Source organism: Myotis nattereri (assembly GCF_964212035.1).
Source record: "Myotis nattereri genome assembly, chromosome: 2".
NCBI classification, from domain to species: domain Eukaryota; kingdom Metazoa; phylum Chordata; class Mammalia; order Chiroptera; family Vespertilionidae; genus Myotis; species Myotis nattereri.
Window position 1 is genome coordinate 17,974,384 of NC_138076.1, and position 17,791 is coordinate 17,992,174.

At 34.7% G+C, this 17,791-nt stretch overlaps 1 protein-coding gene across 1 annotated transcript in view; it reads left to right on the top strand.

Annotated features, from left to right (window-relative positions):
* WRN (WRN RecQ like helicase) overlaps positions 1-17,791 on the top strand; it is a 129,066-nt gene that overhangs the window by 64,385 nt on the left and 46,890 nt on the right. Inside the window, exons 18-22 of the mRNA XM_081083049.1 lie at positions 1,049-1,236; positions 5,559-5,733; positions 9,973-10,154; positions 14,263-14,364; positions 14,644-14,736. Coding sequence (XP_080939175.1) covers positions 1,049-1,236; positions 5,559-5,733; positions 9,973-10,154; positions 14,263-14,364; positions 14,644-14,736 — 740 coding nt within the window. The remainder of the gene's footprint in view (positions 1-1,048; positions 1,237-5,558; positions 5,734-9,972; positions 10,155-14,262; positions 14,365-14,643; positions 14,737-17,791) is intronic.

The window sequence follows — 17,791 nt, forward strand, 5'->3', positions numbered from 1 at the left end:
GTGGGTTCGATCCCCGGTCAGGGCACATACAGGAATCAACTATTGAAGACCAATGAATGCATAAATAGAATGGAGCAACAAATCGATGTTTCCCTCTCTCTCTCTCTCTCTCTCTCTAAAAAAAAAGAGTATTTTAAGAAAGTTGTATTCTTGGATATAGAACAGCTAATGATTTAGGAACAACTTTAAGACCTAGTCTACTTTTTTTCTGAGTATGAAACAATAGCATAGTTGATTATAACTCCCTATGAGAATAGGGACAAAAATGTTAAATCTAGTTTCATGGGAGGTATGTTGTTATAACTTATTTAGAATTTCTGAAAGATTATGTATTCATATTTTTCCTGGTATGTGCTGTGCCTCCAGCTTTGGCTGCTAATCCAGTCAAAAAGTCTGTGCTAAGCTGAAAATAGAACATGACTTGGTTGCTCAAGGAGTCAATTAATAATAGATGTTTCATTTTATGCATTTTTCTTATTTGTAGTATGTCATGATTTACTTAGTGAAATTGGAGAGAGGATATTCTGGTCATTGAGAGCTTTGCTTCTAGATCTGAGAAGCTATAAACCAATATATTTAATATCAGAGACAAAAAAAGATTCATTGCTTTGCATAGTTAGATTTCCAGTGAATGAAAGAGTTTATAATTTGTGAATTACAGATTAATAAAAAACACGGCATAACAGAACCCCCATTTATAGCAGCACGGTTACAAATACATATACAAATATGAAAAAAAATAAATGGAAAGGTAGATAGCTAGTAAGAAGCCTTAATTTAATAAGGCAAGGTAGACTACATTTTGAAATCTAATGGATTTAGTATATTATTTAAATGATTCATGATTTTTAAAATGTAAATGTATTTTAGAGGCTGAGAAACACAGAAGTAGGAAGTTTCTTTTCTTCTCAAAAAAAGTTAATTTGAAAGTTGGATTTTAACACTATTTCTTCTGTCATTGTTTCACAGTGTCTTTGTAAAAAGGCAGTAGAATTTTTAGGAATTAATTAGCTCTCTCCTTTTTGAAAAATTGATGAACTTCATTCAGGTTCCAATAGTTGCTCTCACTGCTACTGCAAGTTCCTCCATCCGGGAAGATATTGTCCGTTGCTTAAACCTGAAGAATCCTCAGATTACCTGTACTGGTTTTGATAGACCAAACTTGTATTTAGAAGTTGGACAAAAAACTGGAAACATCCTTCAGGATCTGAAGCAATTTCTTGTCCAAAAAACAAGGTGAGGATTTCATGGTTGATAAATTTTGGTAACTTTTAAAAAAATTATTTTATTTTTCTATTTCTTTCTAATGTGTTCTTAACATACTTCAAATTCTACTTAGCTTTGGTTCAAGTCAAGCGTGGCATTATATGATCAAAATAGTGACTGCGATAATTTTTGAAATAAGAAATGAGTTCTAATATTTTTATACTTCAGGCTGTTGCTTGAATAGGACATACACTCTTTCTTTTAAAGAGTTCTTTATATGTTTTTATTGATTTTAGAGAGAGAGAGAAAGGAAGGAGGGGGGAAGAGAGAGAGAAACATCGATTGGCTGCCTCCTGCACACCCCCTATTGGGGATTGAGCCTGTTACCCAGGCGTGTGCCCTGACCAGGAATTGAACCCTCGACCTCCTGGTGCATGGGACCATGCTCAACCAACGGAACCACACCAGCCCAGTAGGACATACACTCTTAATAATTGACAAGTAAACACATAAACAAATGAGTCTCATATCTGAATTTTATCGATTTCACTAATTATATGACAAACTTGAGTTTTAGGGAATTTTTTAAAGTCATCTTCTAATAAACACTTTTGAGACAATATTATGTGCCAAGTACTATCCTAGGCACTTCATGTGAGTGACCTTCCTCCTCCTCAGTGTTCCTTGTTGCATTCTCTACATAATTGTCAGATTTGTCATTTGAAAGCATATCCCCAAATCTTGGTGTTCTTTTCTGGTGGCTTCCTCTTGCCTGTGGACTAAAGTCCAGACTCCTTAGCCTAACATTCAAGCCCATCCAAGATTTTGCTATTTAATGTGACAGTGGGTTTTCTGAAAGCAAGTCAAGGAGGATTTTGTACTTCCTTTTCAGTCCTCCAAGGAGGGTAATTGTAGCAGGGAATCATTGGGAGTCAGAATGCTTTCTACAGATCTTAGGCAAGTAGAAGTTTTCCTCTTAAGGAGCAGTGAGATGGAGGGTATTAAAACTTCAAAGGATTGCTTTTTATTTCCATTTTCTTTCCTTCGTTTAATTCTGCCATTTTAAAAAATCAGTATTCTCATTTTTTCTATTCATTGAGCTAACATGTTTCTTAAATTCTGACCTTGTTTTCTGTATTCATGATACATTTAAATTTGATAGCTAAGCCTCTCTCACCTCCCTAATCTAATGGAAGATAGATTTTCCCCCTTAGGAAATTGTGGGGGAATAACAGCCTTTTTAAAAAGTAAACGACTTGGCAAAGTAATGAATCCTTTGGTATTAGACATTTTTACTCTTTTGTTTTTTCTGCTGTATAAGTTCAAATTATTATGTATTCTCCTTATTAAAAATTTAAAAAGTGACACAGTATTTGAACAATATAGACACATATAAATTTCAGAGTACTTTGGTCTTCCAATCTCATCCCTCAGTTGTAATCACCGTTGATATTTTGTCATTCAGCTTTATAAACTTTTCTGTGTCTGTACTGTGCAGATATGCACTTCTAGTTTTCAGTATTATTAAATTTATGCAGAAGTAGTTTCACAGTAGATCCATTTTTTACTGTTTTTTTTTTTTCCCTTTAAGTATCTTTGCTATCTTTTCATAACAAGTTGTGTTTTCTTAAATTAGGGTCTTAATGTATAGGATATTACAATATCCACATTTTGGTTAACTTTTTTCCTTTCTTAAAAATGCTTAAGTAAAATGGATAAAGGACTTAAATGTACGACAGGAAACCATAAAAATTCTAGAAGAATCCAAAGGCAACAAAATCTCAGACATATGCCAAAGCAATTTCTTCACTGATACAGCTCCTAGGGCACTTGAAACTAAAGAGAAAATGAACAAATGGGACTACATCAGAATAAAAAGCTTCTGCACAGCAAAAGAAACCATCAACAAAACAACGAGAAAACCCACTGTGTGGGAAAACATATTTGCCAATGTCATATCTGATAAGGGCCTAATCTCCAAAATTTATAGGGAACTCATACAACTTAACAAAAGGAAGATAAACAATCCAATCAAAAAATGGGCAAAGGACCTAAATAGACACCTTTCAAAAGAGGACATTCAGAAAGCCAAGAGACATATGAAAACATGCTCAAAGTCACTAATCATCCGAGAGATGCAAATCAAAACAACAATGAGGTACCATCTCACACCTGTCAGACTGGCTATCATCAACAAATCAACAAACGACAAGTGCTGGAGAGGATGTGGAGAAAAAGGATCACTTGTGCACTGGTGGTGGGAATGCAGACTGGTGCAGCCACTATGGAAGACAGTATGGAGTTTCCTTAAAAAACTGAAAATGGAACTCCCATTTGACCCTGTGATCCCACTTCTAGGAATATATCCCAAGAAACCAGAAACACCAATCAGAAAGGATATATGCACCCCTATGTTCATAGCAGCACAATTCACCATAGCTAAGATCTGGAAACAGCCTAAGTGCCCATCAGTAGATGAATGGATTAGAAAACTCTGGTACATCTACACGATGGAATACTATGCTGCTCTAAAAAGGAAGGAACTCTTACCATGTGCAACGTCATGGATGGAACTGGAGAGCATTATGCTAAGTGAAATAAGCCAGTCAATGAAGGAAAAATACCACATGATCTCACTCATTCATGGATAATAGAGACCATTATAAACTTTTGAACAATAATAGATACAGAGGCAGAGCTGCCTCAAACAGATTGTCAAACTGCAGTGGGAAGGCCGGGGAGGGTTGGGGGACAGGAGGTAGGGGGGTAAGAGATCAACTAAAGGACTTATATGCATGCATATAAGCATAACCAAAGGACATAAGACACTGGGGGATAGGGGAGGCTAGGGGACTGTCTAGGGCGGGGGGATAAAATGGACACATATGTAATACCCTTTGTAATACTTTAAGCAATAAAAAAAATTAAAAAAATGCTTAAGTGAGATTTTTGCACATTAAAAAATAATTTCTAGAAGTAATAATTTGTATTTTATCTCACTCCATGAAGTTATGTATTATGAGTTTTTGATATGGAAGCCCCATTTGGTCACTATTAAAAATTTGAGTAGCTTATTCAGTAATACTCTGTAATTACTCACTAATTTTCCCCCCTCTATTTATGTTTTTAATTATTTTGCCATAGTCCTTCTTGAAGGTTTTATGTGCATTTAAATGTTTTAAAAATATTTTATTGATTTGGGGAAGGGAGAGGGAGAGGGAGAGAGAGATAGAAACATCAATGATGAGAGACAACCATTGACAGGCTGCCTCCTGCATGCCCCCTACTGGGGATTGAGCGTGCAACCCGGGCATGTGACCTGACCATGACCTCCTGGTTCATAGGTTGATGCTCAACCACCGAGCCACACTGGCCGGGCTACATTTATTTTTTAATGTTTGCTTAGTATTTTATAGTTGAATGTATATAATAATCAACATTTAGATTATTTTTCACTATTATACTTTTGCTATGAATATTTGTGTATATGTGTCTTTTAGCCAAGGTGTAAGTAAATTTGTAAAATAAATTACTAAAATTGAAATTGTGTCAAAGGATATATGTATTAGAAATTAAATAACCTTTCCTAAATCTAAAATAGAACATTATTTTTATATTCATTAAGTCATCATAAATGAATGTATTTATGGAAGTGAATGTATTTATGGAAATGAATATATTAAGGAATTAAATAAGGTCTATGGAAATCATCATTTACACTTTTAGTAAATAAGCACAGGTTTTTAAAACAGACTTTCTAATAAATGTTGTCTATGACAGTCATAGTCTCAAGATTACTAGTAAATACTTCTTTGAACTATAAATGATCTTATAATATTACAAGAAAGCTTTTGCTTTTTCTGTAAACATAGAAACTCAATTTTATGATCACAAGAGAGAATAAGAATAATGTATTATAAATTTTATTTGCTCTCCTATGTAAATATTTACTTACCTTATGTAAATGAAGACTAATTGTTAAACTAGTGCTTTGTATTTCCAAAAGTATGGAAATTGCATTTCCAATAGTTTCTAAGTTTTTATCAAGGCTTCTGCTTAAATAAATAAAACTTGTCTCTGGTTTTAATTTGGACAAAAACTGAGTCAAAGGTGTTTAGGGTTTAACATAATTCATTTTCACATTTGACCCACCATAATGTTTTAGATTTTTATGTAGTTAAATATATCATTGTTTTCTTTATGCTTTCTTCTTTAAGTCTTTTACTAAAAGGAAAATTAAATTAAAATTTAATTAAAATGAAATTAAAAAATTTAAAAGGAAAAATGAAATAGATAAAATTTAAACTGGTCTGAATCATATATATATTTGTTCTTATATTCTTTTTCTTTAGTTCTGCCTGGGAATTTGAAGGTCCAACTATCATCTATTGTCCTTCCAGGAAAATGACAGAACAAGTTACAGTTGAACTTGGGAAATTGAACTTAGCCTGTGGAACATACCATGCAGGCATGAATAATAGTTCAAGGAAAGAGGTTCATCATAAGTTCATGAGAGATGAAATTCAGGTGAAGATTGATCATCATTACTCTCTATCCTCCATAGTGGTAACATATTCCTCTATTTACCAAATCTTTATTGAATGCCTTCTTTACATTGAGCATAAAACAGCTCTAATAAAGGGAATCAGAGTTTAATGTGGGAGGTAGCTATGTGAACAAACTGTTACAGACTAGTATGGCTAGCAACCTGTATATAGTGCTTAGGTGCACAGAGGTGGGAACGCTATCTGTTTATGTGGGTTAAGTAATGGGGATGGTCCACCCAGGAAAAAGCAATTTGAGTAGAGTCTGAACAAATGAATAGAAGTTTGTCAAGTGTGCAAGGCCAGTAAGTGAAGAAGGAAAAGGAAAATTGTTTATAGAATTCCAGGAAGGAGGGCTAGCATGTGCAAAGCCCTGTGAAATGAGGGTGCAGGAAATTGTATATAGTTCAGAATGCTTGGAGAGAGAGAGAGTGTGGAGTAGGAATGACTTAGAGTAAAGGTACAAAGGAAGGAGGAACTGTTAGAGACCCAGAGCTGTTAGAGACTGAGGAAAGTTGAGTGGGTTGGTTGGCCAGGGCCTTAAAACTTACAAAGAGGCAGGCTGGGATTGGTGTGAAGTGCCTCTCCATTGTCCAGACTACTTTAGCCTTGTAATTTTTTACTTAAATGAAATTTTATATAATAGGTAAGGCAGGTTAAAGTAGAATAATTCTTATTAAAGTTGATGTGAGAAAGAAAGGGGTACAAGAGCCTCCTTATCTTTAAGACAGTCCTTGTGGGCATCTTATAATCCCCAGAGCTCCGCAGAATGAAGTTTGAGAACCGTCTATTCTGTGTTTCTGGGCAAGATAATATATATTATAGAAACATGAGACTGGTAACACTAAGTAGGTTTGATTTGAAGAAGAAAAACTGAAGAGAGGAAGGGTATCCATGAAGTTACTGTGAAGAGTTACAGTGGTTGAAGTTATGTCATAATTTCAAACTGTAGTGATTGGAATCCTGGTTCCCTGGGTGCCATACAGAATATTTGAAAAGAGTTAAATTCAAGCCACGTTAGTAGGTTTTAAGTCAACAACTTCATCCCGTCAGCATCATATCCAATCACTGTAAGCCTGTGGGCCAGTCCCCCTCAGTATTGCTTTGGGGTGGTTGTTAACTGTTCAAACAACTTAACTCATGTCTGGTGTGTGTGCTCTCCCTATAAAATTCTCTATGAATTGTCTTGTTGTATTGCACATCTGCCTGAAAGTATCTATTCTCTTTCTTCCTCTTCTTTTTAGAGATATGAACTGCTATCACAGCTGCCTAGAATAGAGATTTTATCCATATTCTTAAATGCTTATACTTTTATTATCTCAGGAGCTTGAAAATCGTCAGATAAAATGTATTAACTGGCCCTGGCTGGTTTGGCTAAGTGAGTAGAGCATCGGCTTGTGTACTGAAGTGTCCTGGGTTTGATTCTGGTCAAAGGTACATGCCCTGATTGCAGGCTCAGTCCCCAGTGGGGGGTGTGCAGGAGGCAGCCTATCAATGATTCTCTTTCATCGTTGGTGTTTCTCTCTCTCTCTCTCTCTCTCACCCTCTCTCTTCCTCACTGAAATAAGTAAAAATATATTTTAAAAATATATTAGCTGCTGCTTACTGAATCTTTACAATTGGTGTTTGAGCCATGAACTGACCATGATTTCATCTATTATGGTATATTGCTCATTGTTCATTTGGGTAAAAACATCTCCTAAGAGACACGAGAGAGGACAAACTTTATCTACATATAATTTGTTGTGTTGGGAGACTTGTTGGATGCTTCTGGGCTTCCTGCCAAGATGCAGCTTCATTGAAACATTGCTCTTAATATGGCTTTAAAGCCTCACAGCAATCACCCATCAAACCTAATACCGGAAGGGTATATGCATGTATGTGCTGTTATATTTTCCCTTTTTATGGCAGGATGTCACAAGTTTTTATCCACATTATGAAAATTAATACATTAATGTTGATTGTGTCACCCTAGGCCAGTGGTCAGCAAACTGCGGCCCCTTGAGTGTGGCTCTTCCACAAAATACCACGTGCAGGCACGCACGTACAGTGCGATTGAAACTTCGTGGCCACACTCAAGGGGCCAAAGAGACGCATGTGGCTCGTGAGCCGCAGTTTGCTGACCACTGCCCTAGGCTGACATTAGGGTTTCTCTTGTGTCTGACAACTGGGCATTGTACTCCTTCTTTGCCATTATAAAGAATTCTAAAGTTGCACATACGAAGTGAGAGTTCTCACACACCTTCTAAAGAGATGAACATACATTTCCTCATCTATATAAAATAGTTTGGTGCTTTTGGTATTGACTACTTGCCATTGAGTATTTATTGAGTGCCTATTGAATGCATACATATACAGAATTCTCAATATTCACACTCCGGTCTTTTTATAGTTGATTTATACTTTAGTATGAGCATAAAAGTAGAGCTCATCTTCCCGGCTCACTTCCCTAGCTCTTAATGTCTTGGACTGGGTGATCCTTAGAATCTTAGTATTTTCTATTTTATAATTGTAGAAAACTTTTTTTCTTTCTGATTATTCATAACCAAATCTAACCACCTTTGGGTGTAGATTTGCATTTTTAGTCTATGATCATTCATTTTTACTTTTAATCCTAACTTTTAGTTTTATGTTCTTTTGTATTTTATTTGAGCTTTCAAGATGGCTTGAATTTCTTATCTTTCTGAAATGAGGTTGTGAATTAATTATTTGAATATATTTTATTGATTTTTTACTGAGAGGAAGGGAGAGGGATAGAGAGTTAGAAACATCGATAAGAGAGAAACCTCTATCAGCTGCCGCCTGCATGCCCCCTACTGGGGATGTGCCTGCAACCAAGGTACATGTCCTTGACCAGAATTGAATCTGGGACCCTTCAGTCCGCAGGCCTACGCTCTATCCACTGAGCCAAACCGGTTAGGGCTGAATTAATTATTTGGTAAAATATCTTGTATTTACACCTGAGAGAATAGGTTGGTCTCATCTAAGATTAGTATCATATGATGAAAATTAAATCTTAAAAGTTCTCTACACACACACACACGCACACACACGCACACAAATGAAGTATATGAGATGATAAATGTGTTAAGTAATCTTATTATAATCATTTAACAATAGGTATGTATATCAAACCATCACATTATATATCTTAAATTTACACAATGTTATATGTCAATTATCTCTCAATAAAGCTGGAAAAATTGAATAAGACATAACATTTAAAAAATAAAATTAGAATGATGTTGCTTATTTACTCTTAAATACAGCAAAATTGCCTACTCTTAATCACTCAAAGCTTTTTCTTAACATATTTCCATACCTATATTTATTTTTCTCTCACCTTTGTTGTACAGCATTTTCTTTTTATTTGCTAATGTTGGTCCATATTAACACATTTTTAAAGGCATTTTAATTTTTATCAGTTATGCATGTACATTAAGAACTAAATAACTCTACACATCTACAATGAAAAGCATCAGCCCCTCATTCCTCCTATTTATATCTAACCTCATTTCCTATCAATATTAGCATAAAAATTTTGATTAGCCAATATATATTCAAATATGTATACATAATTATTTATCTGTAAATGGTTTTTATTGCTAAGCCATGCAGTACATTATAGTTACTTTTCTTGCGCAATTTCATGTATTGTTATTAATACTTTTAAAAATCTTTATTTAGTTTTTTGTGTTCTTGTCATTAATTCTTCCCTTAAATTTCTCAAATTATGTAAATCTTCATACTACAGTATATTAGCTGTTCTACCAGTTTTATCCTTTTAAAGATGCAGAGATAAATTCATGTTTTATTTTACCACTTTTAATGAGTCACTTCCTTTCATCTTAGAACAGTGTTAGAAAATATTATAATACTATGCAATCAGGTAATGACTTTTGAAACTTCATAACACAAAAGTCTCATTTAATATAATAATTATTTTAAGATCCTCTTTTGTGACTTGTACTTATCGCTAAAGAGAAAAACCACTTTTAATTTTTATAGAGAGGAAATAAGTTCTAATTTATGATCACTGATCCTTAATCTGTAAATTGGGTGGGTAATCGTTTAATCTGTAAGTGATTGGTTAAAATCATATTAAATTCAGTTTTATGCCAAGGACTTTAGCTAATGAACTAATTATTCTTATTAAAAGGTAAAAATGTAAGATTTTAGTTCTGCTAAATGTTTGTCAAACTATGTTGTTATTTATTCTCAGTGTGTCGTAGCTACCATAGCTTTTGGAATGGGCATTAATAAAGCGGACGTTCGCAAAGTCATCCATTATGGTGCGCCTAAGGAAATGGAATCTTATTACCAGGAGATAGGTAGAGCTGGCCGGGATGGACTTCAAAGTTCTTGTCACCTACTCTGGGCTCCAGCAGACATTTGCTTAAATAGGTAAAAACATGTATTGCTTTCACACTTGCAGATTTTTTTTCTTTCTTTCCATATAAGTTTTGAAAGCATTTGAGGCAGCATCAAAAATTTCAAGTCATGTGCTTTAAGTGCATTTAAAAAGAAACAGAGGACATCTAAGAACATTTGTGGTAAGTGCTGCCACCCAGAGGAGAGGACCTATTTTAGCCAGACCTTATTTAGTATGAAGAATTAACTAAATCAGGATTCTATAGGGAATGTAACACAGATCCCATGTAATGATTTCCTAATATTGTGCACCGGTGAGCTGTTTATTTTTCCTTGGGTGCTCTCAAGTTTTTTTTTTAAAATTTTGTTTTATTGCTTATAGTATTACAAAGAGTATTACATATGTCTCCTTTTTTTTCTCCCCTTGACCTTCCCCCGGCCTCCCCTACCCCCCAGTGTCTTGTGTCCATTGGTTATGCTTATATGCATGCATACAAGTCCTTCGGTTGATCTCTTATCCCTCCCACTCAACCTTCCCCAGACTTCCCACTGTAGTTTGACAGTCTGTTCAATGTTGCTCTGCCTCTGTATCTATTTTGTACATCAGTTTAGAATGGTCTTAATTATCCATAAATGAGTGAGATCATGTGGTAGTTTTCTTTCATTGACTGGCTTATTTCACTTAGCATAATGCTCTCCAGTTCCATCCATGCTGTTGCAAATGGTAAGAATTCGTTCTTTTTTACAGCAGCATAGTATTCCACTGTGTAGATGTACCACAGTTTTCTAATCCATTCATCTGATGATGGGCACTTAGGCTGTTTCCAGATCTTAGCTATGGTAAATTGTGCTGCTATGAACATAGGGGTGCATTTATCCTTTCAGATTGGTGTTTCTGTTTTCTTGGGATATGTTCCTAGAAAGCCATTAATTTCATTACTGTTTTTTTCATCCCATGGAGCTCATTCCAAATGACTTCTGATCATCCCTATTTGGATATCTTTACTATTTGTTTCCTTTGTTAGTTCTGTGAGAGCATGCCAGCTGCCCTTGACAGCGTGTGATAATCATGTTGTTCTTTACTGATTGACTGTCATGAAAAGAATTTAAGTGTTTAGTGTTTAAATGCAGGAAAACCATTCTATGTAAATACTAAACAGCTATTTTGTTGCCACTTAAGTTCTATGAAATTTATATTGTAAAGGAAAACTTCACCTTGCAAAATTTTTCAGTGCAGGGTTTAGCAACTGATTCTCTCATCCATAGGGGAGAAAATTTCAGGAAAAAAAACTTCTATGTGGTAACTGATGGGCCTGCCAAGATGAAGAATTTTCAAAATGCACCTCCATGTAGCTGGATAAATTGAGCTCTTGAATGGACATATTATCCCATTTTATTAAAATTATGAGAATGCCTATCCAATACAGTTTTAATTTATTCATCATTTAACAGTGCCCCCCTTTTTTAGTGCCCACTGTGTTCCAAGCATTACGCTTCCTGATGGGGATACAGTGATAAATAAAAGCAGATATGGTATCTGTTTTCATAGAGTTTACAGTGTAATGGGAATGGCGGATCCTAATCACAGAATCATACAACTATAGATACATAGGGTTCATTTTACTACTCTCTTTTTCTGTTTGAAAATTTCACACATCAGAAGATTTTTTTTAAAGGATCAGGCAAATATGTGTAAAATTACAATTATGTTAAGTGCTAGGAAAGAAAGTTGCATCGAGTAGTGAGTATATAATGGGGTGTGTGTTTACGGTTGAAAGGTCAGGAAAGTCCTCCTTCAGGAAGTGATAGGGTAAATTGAGACCTGAAAGAAGAATTAAGGATTAACTAGGTGTAAAAATGTTTGCTATAAACGTTAAGCTCTTTCTTTTACTAGTTAAGAGCAGTCAGTAGCTTTTGTTGCTTAACATATAATCAATAAAACCATCCTCTTAAACAGGACAATTACTATTTTCCTTTTGACACTGGTGTCCACAACTGGGATAGAATACAACTCTGCATGCTACTAGTAAGTTGGGGATTGTGTCAAGCGTAAGTTGATTCCTGTTAGTTCTTATTTTATTAGGGCATTATGCTGAAGGTACTGAAGACAGCCTGAATTCTATTTTGTAGCTTTGCAGATTTACCAATAGTGATATCTCCTATTTTTCTGGGTTTCAAAAGATACTTTAAATGTTTTTTTTTCATTGAGATTTAACAGATTAGTAATCAGATAGTGGTCTTTAGGGTAGATGGTTGCTTTTTGCGTCCACCCAAAGGGAAATAAAACTAGGGTTAATCAGACAAAGCAAAAAGTTTTCTAATAAATGAAGTTGCTGGTTCTCAACTGAAAAAGTCACTGTAATTCACAAAATGTTTAGGATCCTGTGAGAGAAGAAACTTGTCCAGCCATCATTGTAAATGTGTAATTTTATATTTCTTATTGCAGAAGCCATACCATTGGTAAAGTCTCAGTGTCTGCATTTGCCATTATTTTAAACAGTCAAACCCAAATTACTATGTATTGTAACTTTTAAGGAAATAATTTGCAAATTAATCTCAATTCTTCCATTGGCTCTAACTGATTCCTATTTATGGTATTGTTTTGTAGAAATTTTATTTTTTTCAATAGGATTTTGTATTTTAAATATTGTAATAGTCCCAAAAGAAAAGAATTTATTTGATTTGATGTTAGAGACTTGTAATTTTATTTTCTAAAAATTTGTTATTGACACTGAGAAGATTAAATGTAGATCATCTGAACCAAATATAAGAGTGAATCTAGTTCTTAGAGTGTAGGCATTTTTCTTTGCTCTTTCTGAGAAGGAGGTAAGCTAAGTAAACTAAAGCAAAAAGAACTGATTTTTAGCCCATGATCTAGGGAGAATGAGATTAGATGCTAATCTAGGAATGAAAGTCAACAGTTGGAAGAGACTTTTAGGAAATTACAGGCATACCTTGTTTTATTGCACTTTGCTTCATTGCGCTTCACAGAGGTTGCTTCTTTTACAAAATTGAAAGCAAGACCGTCCCCAGCAAAAATATTATGACATGCTTATTGTGATACTTGCTCTATTGTGGTGGCCTGGGAACTACCCTGCAATATCTCCAACGTAGGCCTGTATATGGAAGGGTGGTTAGTGGTGTCAAATGATAAGAATGTTTTGAATAAGACATCATTTGTGTGTTCAGGCTTTGCAGAAATCAGTTAACTGGATTCCCTGCTAGTGTCATCCTTGAGAGTTGTACAGAGGCATTATTATCAGTCAGAAGTTGGCATAGTCAAAATATGAGTGAGTGAGATCTGTTTAGATGACGATCAGTATTATCACCCAGATCTTATAGGTAAATCATTGTTTTCCTTTGAAATATCCAAAACATATTCAACTCAAACTTCTCTTTATTCTTGGAAAGAATTCTTGGAAAGATGTGCAATATGTTTAGGAGATTGTCATGTGATATCTGCTATTCGTAGAATTTCTTCACAAAAGACTGGAAGAAACAGTCAGGATGAGTTACAGCAGCATTAACTTAAAACAAACAAACATGTCTTTGGCGTTATTAACCATTTAAAATAAATTTAATTTTATAGAAAACACATCAGTTTTAGTTGTTTGAGGAAGGAACTTAATTCCGATACTTTAGTGGTGTCCCATAATAGCACCCTATAATACAAAGAGAAATCCTCTGAAGCGTTAAAAGGGATCTAATTTCATGTTTGGATCTGGAACCTCTTTTAGTATTCCTTACGTAGCTGCTTTAGTTTCTCCTGTAACATAAGTGAAAAAAATAACTTTTAACTGGCAAAGGTGAAAATTTATATATAGTAGAAGGATTACACAAAAGCATGTAGCATATAAATCAAAATGAAAAACTTTAGGGTTTATAAAAAATTTTCAAAGATAGCTAAAAATTGATGCTTGGACACAGGTAGAATTCTTTCAAAAATAATTTTCATAAAAAAATCAGAAAAATGCTTGCTTCTTGTGAGGGGCATTGACTGGCAAGGGGCACATAACTCTGGAATGATACAAGTGGCCTTTGTCTTGATAGGGGTGTGGAGTGATAAAATAACTAGATAACTAAAAAGTAACAAAATCACTAATGCAATTTTACATATTCCTGTGATATTTTTAATTGACAGGCACCGCCTTAATGAGATACATAATGAAAAGTTTCGATTATACAAATTAAAGATGATGGCAAAGATGGAAAAATATCTCCATTCCAGCAGATGTCGGCGACAGTATGTATTATTTATTTATATCAATTGATCACATAGATTTATGGGTGGTGCTCTTTTAAGAAAAAATTTTGCAAAATAATTAGAAGTATTTAGAAAGAATATTTTGTTGGTATTGAATATGTGCTGAATTTTTAAGGCAACTTTCTTTTTGCCTCAGTAAACTGAAGCCAAATAATGAGGTCCCAGGTGAATCAATTAATTCACCTCATTATTTTCAGCAATGAATTTAACATATATGTTTTTGTTCTTTTATTTAATTTTAAATCTTCTCTTGGGTAGACTCATCTTGTCTCATTTTGAAGATAAACAACTACGGAAGGCCTCATTGGGTATTATGGGAACTGAAAAATGCTGTGATAATTGCAAAATCAGGTAAATATTTCTTCTTCTAGATGGACATTCTAAAAGTCTGTTTCTTTTGCTTTGCAAATAATTTTTAATTGAATTTTTGATGAATGATATGTATTATAGTTATTTATATATCATTATTTTTAAATGTATTTTTATTTCAGAGAGAGGGAAGGAGAGGGAGAGAGAGGTAGAAACATCAATGAGATAGAAACATCAATTGGCTACCTCCTGCACCACCCCTTACTGGGGGTTGATCCTGAAACCCCAGGCATGTGCCCTGAGCAGGATTCGAACTGGTGACTTCTTGGTGCATGGGTTGACGTTCAACCACAAGCTACACCAGCCGGGCATGTATTATAGTTTTTTAAAACAAAATAAAAAAAGATATTTAAATAAATGACAAAGCAAACAATATTAGAGTATTTTGCTTTATAAATAGACAAACCAATAAAGTGGAAGACCCAAATCTAAACATAGCAACAGTTACATTAAGTGTAAATGATCTAAAACACCATTTAAAGGCTGACATTTTTAGAATTGGTTTAAAAATATGACTGAACTAAGAATATCATCAGAGGAAAATAAGGATATTACATGATGATAAACGGGTCAGTCTACCAATGTATCAGTTAGGGTTCTTCAGAGAAACACACACACACACACACACACACACACAGAGCTTAAGGAATTGGCGTATGCAGTTGTGGGGGTTGGCAAACTGGCAGGCTGGAAAGTTGGGCAGGATTTCTATGTTAACAGTCTTGAATCACAATTCCTTATTTTTCAGCAAAACTCAATTTTGGCCCTCTAATATCTTCATCTGATTGGATGAGACCCCCTCACATTACCAAAGGGAATCTCCTTTATTCAAAGCAACTGATTGTAAATATTAATCACATCTAAAGATACTTTTATAGCAACATCTACATTAGCGTTTGACCAATCAGGTACCAGAGCCTACCCAAGTTGACACATAAAGTTAACCATCAATGCAAGAACACGTAATCTCCATATGTGTATATATTTAACAAAACTGACAGAATTGAAAGGAGAAATAAAGAAATCCAAAATTACAGGTGACTTCAACCTCTTCTCTTGGTAATTAATAGAACTACTAGACAAAATCAGTAAGAAGATAGGAGAAATGAACAGGACTGTCAACAGACTGGATCTAATTTACTCCTATAGAACCTTCCACCCAACAGTAGCAGATATACTTTCTTTTTAGGTGCCGATGGAACATTCACAAACACAGGCCATATTCTGGGTCAAAAAACAAACCATGACAAATTTAGATTATAAAATACATGGCATGTAGTTAAAGCAATCCTGAGAAGGAAAGTTAGAGCATTAAGTACTTAGAAAAAAAGTTTCCAATCAGTAATTAAGCTTCCATCTTAAGAAGCAAATAAGAGCAAAGTAAGCTAAAAGGAAGCAAAAGGAAGGAAATAAGAAAGATAAGAGCGCAAGGCAATGAAATAGAAAACAGGAAAACAATTGAGAAAACCAATGAACTCCAAAGCTCATTCTCTGAAAAGGTCAATACAATTGATAAACACTTATAACAAAAAAATAGGAGACACAGACTTCCAATATCAGGAATGAAAGGAATTTCGTTACAGACCCAACAGACATAAAGAAAAATAAGGAAACACTATGAGTAACTCTGTGCACGAGATGAAATGGAGTAATTCCTGATAACGTCAAGCTAATGAAACCCACAGTGAGATAGATAACCTGAATAATCATGCAACTGTTAAAGAAATTGGATCCTTGTGTAAAAAGACCTCTGAAAATAAATTCCCTAGCCCAAATGGTTTGGACAGCAAATTATACCAACATTTACAAGAAGAAATAATGCCATTTCTACAGTATGATTCCATTCATATGATATTCTCCCAAACATAAGACTATACTATCGGGATGAAAAAAAGATCAGTGGTTGTCAGAGGTTTTAGGAAGGGGAAGGTATGATTACAAAGGAATGGCACAAGGGAGTATTTTACAGTGATGAATTTGTTGTGTGTCCTGATTATGGTGGTAACAGTTGTGGGGGTGGTTAGATGAGTCTATGCATTTGACTCCATGGATGTGTTTAAATTTGTAAAACTTTACACACATCTGGACATACCATCAATTTCACTGAATATTAATTGAAAAATATAGTAAAAACAAATGATATACCTAGTTGAACTAACTGTATACCTAGGTGTGGTAACTATATTATTGTTAGACAAAATAAATATTCTTTAGGATAGAAATGTTCTCTCTGTAGCGATAAATGGTTCCTTCACCCAGGGGACAGACTTGTTCTGTGTACCTTGAAAAACAACAATGCTACAAATTTACAAAGCACAAATTGACAGAACAGCGGGAAGGAATCAACAAATCCACCATCAAGGTAGGAGTCTGATACAAATTTTTAATTATTGGCAGGTTAAGCAACCAAAAAATTAGTAAGCTCTTGAAAATTTGGTCAACATAGAAACAAGTTTGATTTATCAGACACCTTATACCAAGCCATTAGAACAGTGTATCTCAAACATTTTTCTTCATGCCTACATAGTTCATGATAATACCTGTATAGCATCCGAGGCTCGTTGAGTCTGGGTTCTGTCCAGACCCCTAAGGTCTGAGTGATTAACCTCTCAGCATACCTATATCTGTTTGCAGCACACTGGTTTGGAAGCACTGAATTAGAGAGTACACTTCTTACACATACATGGAATATTTATAAAAAATCAACTATGTATTAGAGCAGGGGTTGGCAAGCTCTGGACGTGGCCATGCTCTTTTGTTTATGTATGATCTATGGCCATTTTGCACTGTTTGAGCTGAGTAGAGACCGTATGGGCCACAAAGCCTAAAGTGTTTACTCTTTGACCCTTTAAAAAAAGTTTTCTGACACCTGTACCAGATGATAGCATGTCTCGAACGTTTTCAATGTGCTGGAATCAAACACCACATTTCTCCACAATGCAACTGAATTAGAAGTAGATAGAGGATAAACAAATTCTCATTCATTTGGAGAATTGAAAATGACACTTTAAAATAACTCATTGATCAAAGAAGATGT